We start from the raw sequence: 7,371 nt of genomic DNA, 5'->3' as shown, positions 1-7,371 counted from the left end.
GCATTCAAGTTCTAAGGCCTCCGATTTTTTTTCTCCGGACTGGAAAGAGATAGAAACATGTGCATTGTTTTAAAATGAGGCCGCGTTCATTGTCAATATGTTCCAGAGATGACAGCACCATACGGCGGATGGAATTTTACCGCCAGCGGCGAGAATGAGAACTGTTTTAAATACTTAAAATGGCGACGTTTTCCTTACTTGAACAGCGTGCAATCATTTGTTTTCTGAATTTGCGTGGTGTGAAACCAATTGAAATTCATCGACAGTTGAAGGAGACATGTGGTGATGGAGTTATGGATGTGCCGAAAGTGCGTTCGTGGGTGCGACAGTTTAATGAAGGCAGAACATCGTGTGACAACAAACCGAAACAACCTCGGGCTCGCACAAGCCGGTCTGACGACACGATTGAGAAAGTGGAGAGAGTTGTTTTGGGGGATCGCCTCCAGAGTTGGCATTTCTGTGGGTTCTGTGCATACAATCCTGCATGACGACCTGAAAATGCGAAAAGTGTCATCCAGGTGGATGCCACGAATGCTGACGGACGACCACACGGCTGCCCGTGTGGCATGTTCCCAAGCAATGTTGATGCACAACGACAGCACGAATGGGACTTTCTTTTCGTCGGTTGTGACAATGGATGAGACATGGATGCCATTCTCCAATCCAGAAACAAAGCTCCAGTCAGCTCAATGGAAGCACACAGATTCACAGCCACCAAAAACATTTCGGGTAACCGCCAGTGCTGAAAAAATGATGGTGTCCATGTTCTTGGACAGCGAGGGCGTAATCCTTACCCATTGCGTTCCAAAGGGCACTATGGTAACAGGTGCATCCTACGAAAATGTTTTGAAGAACAAATTGCTTCCTGCACTGCAACAAAAACGTCCAGGAAGGGCTACGCGTGTGCTGTTTCACCGAGACAACGCACCCGCACATCGAGCTAACGTTACGCAACAGTTTCTCCGTGATAACAACTTTGAAGTGATTCCTCATGCTCCCTACTCACCTGACCTGTGTCTCCTAGTGACTTTTGGCTTTTTCCAACAATGAAAGACACTCTCCGTGGCCGCACATTCACCAGCTGTGCTGTTATTGCCTCAGCGATTTTCCAGTGGTCAAAACAGACTCCTAAAGAAGCCTTCGCCGCTGCCATGGAATCATGGCGTCAGCGTTGTGAAAAATGTGTACGTCTGCAGGGCGATTACGTCGAGAAGTAACGCCAGTTTCATCGATTTCGGGTGAGTAGTTAATTAGAAAAAAAATCGGAGGCCTTAGAACTTGAACGCACCTCGTATTACTCATTGGTATTCAGAGACGTACAGTAAAGTACAATGAAGCAGCACCGGTACAGTTTCACAGAACTCACTAACATCCACAATGTGTATGGGGATGGATGTTGCAATGCTCTCACTGCTGAAAGGTTGTACAGAGAACGATTACCCAACAGGCATCATCTGTCATGACGAGGGTTTATTTCTCTCGATCGAGGATTGTGGGATACTGATTGGTTGGAAAGATGATACGAGGGACCTGGCAACATGAGGACCACTCGCACATCCGATTTTGAAGAGGAGATGCTGGAACGTATTGCAGCAGACCCCACTGCATGTGGAATGGGCACTACACATACTAGTGTGTGGCGAGTACTCCACGAACAAAAATTGCACCTATCACCCACAGCGAGTCTATACAATGCTTGTGACTGACTTCCATCAAGGATTGCATTGTGTTAGGGGTTGCTCCATCAATGGATTCATCGACCAGACTTCCTCCAAGTCGTGCTGTTTACAGACAAGGTCTCATTTGATCATGATGGTATTTTGAACAGCAGTAAAAGCCACGTGAGCGTTGAGGAAGACCCTCTCGCTGTACTAGAGTCGCACCATCAACTACGTTTTCCTGTGAATATGTAGGTGATAATCTCATTGGGCTATATATTCTACCTGGCCATAGCCACCTCTACTTGAGGTTCATGCAAGTTCATGTGAGTTGTCGGAGAACATACCTTTCGCTGTTCACGGGACGATGTGGATACGACATGACAGTGGACTGTCTCATTTCAGTGTGGAAGTCTGCAAGTGTCCCAATGTTGTATTTTATGGTCGCTGGGTTGGAAGGGGAGGTCCTATTCCGTGCCCTGCCAGGCCACCATATCTGAAACCCCTCGACTATTTCCTGTGGGGATATCTAAAGTCACTCGTGTGCAAGACCCCAGTGGATACAGAGATGGAATTAGCTGGCACAATTGTAGCTCCCTGTCACATGATTTGAAAGACACCAGGGAGATTTGTCAGGCTGCATCAGAATCGTATTTGCCGCTGTCACACTTGCACTGAGATTTGGGGCCGGCAGATTCAGCACATTTTGTAAGATAAAGTAGAACGGGTACATTCATTGTGTCACTGATGGTATTTGCAGTGAATGAAAGAGTTCGCAGTAATGTGGTTTTGGTCCTACTACGTCCTTAAGCTGGCTCCTCCCACCCCAGGTTCCGTACCTCAAAGTGTTCAGTGGAGCATCCTCTATGTTCTGCTATATTTTTGCACGCTCTTACAGAAACAGGCTGTATACAAGTTTCACACAATCAATGCTCGCGGAGTCCATCACGATTACTGGCTCGTATCTTCCACTCCACGTACCTCGGCCACCTTCACCTCATAGCTTGTCCACCTGCTTAGCTGGGCAGTAACGTGCTCGCCTCCCACACAAGTGGGACCGGGTTCGATTCCTGGCCGGGTCACAGATTTTCTCCACCCTGGGACTGAGTGTCATGTTGTTGTCCTCTTCATCATCTCTGACACGCAAGTCACCCAATGTGGTGTCAACTGAAATAAGGCTTGCACTCAGCGGTCAAACTTCCCTCAGCCTCCAGGCGTACTATGCCGTATGCTCATTTTCATTTTACCTCATGCTTTAAATTAATATTCAAATTTGCACCAAAATTAGTTACCAGAATTCTCGACTAATGTTAAGCTTCGAATCCTGCCTACTCTTTAGTGCAGGTAGTGACTCCTTTCTGTTTCTGGCTGTGCTTGTCCACTGCCTTGCTGCTTGTTTTCTGTCCAACCATTTGCATCTCGGTCTTTCTGGGAGTCTCTTGCCGGCCCGTCTGGAGGGCGTGGTGGGACGACTAACGCTGCGCTGCCTCTGCCTGCAGGCGCAAGACGTTCTGCGAGCTGGTGCGCGTGTCGGCGGCGGTGGCGGGCATCGAGTTCTCGTACGCGGCCGAGACGGCGTTCGTGTCGCCGACGCTGCTGCAGATCGGCGTGGCACACCGCCTGATGACGCTGGCCTGGGCGCTCAGCCCGCTGGTCGGCTTTTTCGTGACGCCGCTGTTGGGGTCGCTGTCGGACCGCTGCCGCCTGCCCTGGGGCCGCCGCAGGCCCTTCATCGCGCTGCTCGCCGCCGGCGTCCTGCTCGGTCAGTATCCGCTCTGTCCCTCTACTCCACCCACTCACTCACTGGTCGCTGTCTTTACCTAATCCCAAAAGTTCTTGTTGTTGTTGTGGTCCTCAGTCCATCTCTTTCTCTCTCTCTCTCTCTCTCTTTCTCCCCCTCACTCACTTACCCACTGGTCGCTGTCTTTACCCACTCCCAAAATTTGTTTTGTTGTTGTTGTCGGCAGCTGAGAGTTTGAGTTAATTATCATTTATTCTAGAGAAGCTGCACAGTCATCAATGGCATCTGTTCTTTCGAGAACAGTTGCTATCTTGATATATATAGTGTATATTTTGCCCAGTGGATAATAAGCTTTCAGATTCCTTAATGGAAGAGAGAAATTGGCAGCCCCAGTAGTCATCTGCGTACTTTGTCCACAGTGTTGTCTTCGAAATGTTCCCCTTCTAATGCCTTCTTCAGTGGTCTGGACTTGTGGTGGTCACACGAGAACAAGCCTGCACTGTCAGGGTGGATGGTCTGCTTGTGCCACTTTGTGAGTTTTACACAAGTCGGATCTCCTCTACGCAGCCACGTGTTGTGCAGGAGGAAGACACCGCAGATCGGTTGCTGGCATAGGTTGTCGCAACAAGCGGTCTGGGCATCGGCTGACAGTCTGTGGTAGTAGGGCACATTCACCTTCCTTGACCCGTGCAGGTACACAGTAATACCTCTGTTGACTCCTCAAACTTTCCTCACAGACGGGTCTTGGTTTCTGCTCCCTCTTCCAACATTCCCCCATCTCCATCTCTGGCGTTAGTGATGGACACACGTTTCATTTCAGAAAAGCGTCTGCTGTTTCTTCTTCAAAGAGATTGTCAACAATTGTCTTTCCACACGCTTTTTGGTTCCTTATTGTGGACACATGTAGACCACCGTGTGACATTTTTCAGTGTCCAAATGAGCCCGATAAAATGGTACAGACACGCTGACACTTATCCCCACCTGTCACGCAATCTTGGCAGCAGTAATGTGGCGGTCACCTTCAGTGAACTCACACGTGGTTCGATTATTGTCTTCAGTGTCTCTAGTCGCTGGACACTAATTATGGCTTTGATTTTTCCATTTTATCACGACCCTTCTGGAAATTGTTGGACCAATTTAAAACTCGGGTTTTACTCACATTAGCAACAACAAATAGTATTTGTAGTCTCTTCTGAATGTCGCTCGATTTCTTTCCTTTCTTGGCGAGCAAACTTGTAACCATGGTTTGTGCAACAGTGGAAGCAGAATGGCCATCCTGAGCGTGCGGGCCATGTGCAGGGCTGCCAACTCTCCTGTCCATTCTTCCTGCAAGCGATTGCCTATTGCACCGCTCTGTTGACGTCACTTCGAGAGTCAAATGAACATAATACCGATTTATATGCAGTGACCCACTGATATGGCTGTTTGCGAATCGCTAAGTTTGAAGTTACCTCGATACAGTGTTAAGGTGAAGCAGCTGACTTGGACTTCCGTGTATTTCACTACAGCCTTCAGAGATGAGAGAAAGTGGATGTGTTTGAACCATCAATTAAAGGGCGGTTCACAAACAACAACTCAAGTTTGCATGTTATTCCAAAAACGTTATCGTGGAAGTAGGGGCCAGGAGATGCTGGTGAAATAACACACACTGCTAAGGTTATCTTTTTATTTTAAAGGCTCTCTCAATAATAAATTTTTAAGTCTGGCATTTAAAAAAAAAATTTCAAAAACAATTTCGAATAGCTGACAATTTTTCTCTATGTAAAGGATATTGCAAGGTATGACGTTAACAACTTCCCAATAGTAAGATTCTAAACTTGTTATAAGAGAACAATTCCTTAAAAAACACCTTGAAGTAGTTAGTTTGTACTAAAGCTAAAATGGTTGTCTCTCGCCAGTTAAATAACCTACATTACGCCTGTCAGTTGTTATAAGATAAATGTGAATAAGGCAGCACACAAACCTTCACATTAAAGGCAGTTTCCAAAAAAATTTTCCTTGGCTCGGTCAGGGTGTGACACGTGTAAAGGGGCCCAAATCACAGTAGACAGAATAGTTACTGGTGGTCAACAGGGCCACAGCAGATCAGCCCCAAAACTTCCATTACAAGCCACCACCTCCCCGAGTTACCCAAAACCAGAAGATGTAGCGAGGGCGGTGCCTGCACAGACTCCGAACCACAGAGACATGCGAAACTGACCCTAAATCACCCAATCGAGGTGTGAATAAAGCGGCCCGACCAAGAAGCAATTACCACATTCCCGCAGACAGGCAAACGAAAACTGTGGTGGGAAGACCCCAATAAAACCACTGGCGAATAAGCTCATACACTTCACTAGAACTTGAAAAACCCCTTTCTATATATATATATATATATATATAACTCTGTTACATAAAAACAGTACTCAACTTCTCACACTCCACCACAGCGCCAGGAACACAATGCAGTTCCAAATGTTCGTCAGAGCCAACCGCTGCCAGTGGTTTCAACGGCCGTTACGAAGACATACGGTCCCACGCGCTGATCTCCTGCACCACGGCTTCTAAGCTTCATAAGCCACGTACATGCGGGTAAGGCAGACTCAGCCCGTGACAGCCAAGAGGACGGCCAAAGCAGTAGACGACCCCAAACAGCAGGGCCCCGCTCGCGCCACCACCTCTCTCGGTCACCGCCCACTACGTACTCCTCCATCGTCACTCGACCATACACTTGCTCCACCTCCCGCCAGAGGGCGGTAGCGATCCAAACAGCGCGCCAAACCGAAAGCGCCACTGCAAACACTAGACGCGAAGCGATAGCACTCCGCCTGGCACGCTTTTCGAAGAGCCAGATTCAACTATGGCGCAGTGTTCTTTCACTGAAATGTAGGATTTTATTAGGTAGAGTACTTAGAGGAAATTTGATCATTACAGCTTTATTCGAGTGAGTGCAAAACTGGTTTACAGGTGATTCAGCTACCCCTACCGATCCGTTTTATGCAACCTGCACTAGTCTGTTTCAGGAATTGTATACAGATAGGCAACAGCCATGTAATCGAGACAAGTACGCTCGGTTCGCAAATGGAATCGTACTCTAATAAATACAAGTGAGGTCAGTGTCCTATATATGTTGGCGATTAACCCCTCCATCAGTCCACTCTCGTTGTTGTACCTGCAGAAACAACCACAGACAGTGGGAGTGGTGGGGGTGGTGGTGGTGGCCGCAGTGTTGTCGGTAATGGGACTGTGGGTAGTAATATACTGTGGGGTTGAAACAGAAAGCTTTAGTATGTTATGTGATTTGTGTTGTTATATGTGTGATTACTTGTAGATATCACTAGAAAATGGCATGAGACATTAGCCATGGACATTGGTCCATATAGAAACAGTGTCATCCTTCACAGAGGTTCACGATTGAAACTTCCCGGCAGATTAAAACTGTGTGCCCGACCGAGACTCGAACTCGGGACCTTTGCCTTTCGCAGGCAAGTGCTCTACCATCTGAGCCACCGAAGCACGACTCACGCCCGGTACTCACAGCTTTACTTCTGCCAGTATCTCGTCTCCTACCTTCCAAACTTTACAGAAGCTCTCCTGGTAGAGCACTTGCCCGCGAAAGGCGAAGGTCCCGAGTTCGAGTCTCGGTCGGACACACAGTTTTAATCTGCCAGGACGTTTCGTATCAGCGCACTCTCCGCTGCAGAGTGAAAATCTCACTCTGGAAACATCCCCCAGGCTGTGGCTAAGCCATGTCTCCGCTATATCCTTTCTTTCAGGAGTGCTAGTTCTGCAAGGTTCATGGGAGAGCTTCTGTAAAGTTTGGAAGGTAGGAGACGAGATCCTGGCAGAAGTAAAGCTGTGAGTACAGGGCGTGAGTCGTGCTTCGGTAGCTCAGTTGGTAGAGTACTTGCCCGCGAAAGGCAAAGGTCCCGAGTTCGAGTCTCAGTCGGGCACACAGTTTTAATCTGCCAGGAAGTTTCATATCAGCGCACA

The 7,371-nt window shown here is 47.9% G+C and overlaps 1 protein-coding gene across 1 annotated transcript in view; it reads left to right on the top strand.

Annotated features, from left to right (window-relative positions):
• The first annotated feature begins 1,538 nt into the window (after nt 1-1,538).
• The window catches only part of LOC124552283 (proton-associated sugar transporter A-like), a 124,224-nt gene continuing 118,391 nt past the window's right edge, over nt 1,539-7,371 (top strand). Inside the window, exons 1-2 of the mRNA XM_047126561.1 lie at nt 1,539-1,639; nt 3,158-3,420. Coding sequence (XP_046982517.1) covers nt 1,539-1,639; nt 3,158-3,420 — 364 coding nt within the window. The remainder of the gene's footprint in view (nt 1,640-3,157; nt 3,421-7,371) is intronic.

Source organism: Schistocerca americana, chromosome 10 (genome assembly GCF_021461395.2).
Source record: "Schistocerca americana isolate TAMUIC-IGC-003095 chromosome 10, iqSchAmer2.1, whole genome shotgun sequence".
NCBI classification, from domain to species: Eukaryota; Metazoa; Arthropoda; class Insecta; order Orthoptera; family Acrididae; genus Schistocerca; species Schistocerca americana.
Note: the sequence above shows the minus strand (reverse complement) of the source record. Positions and strands in the feature narration are given on the sequence as shown.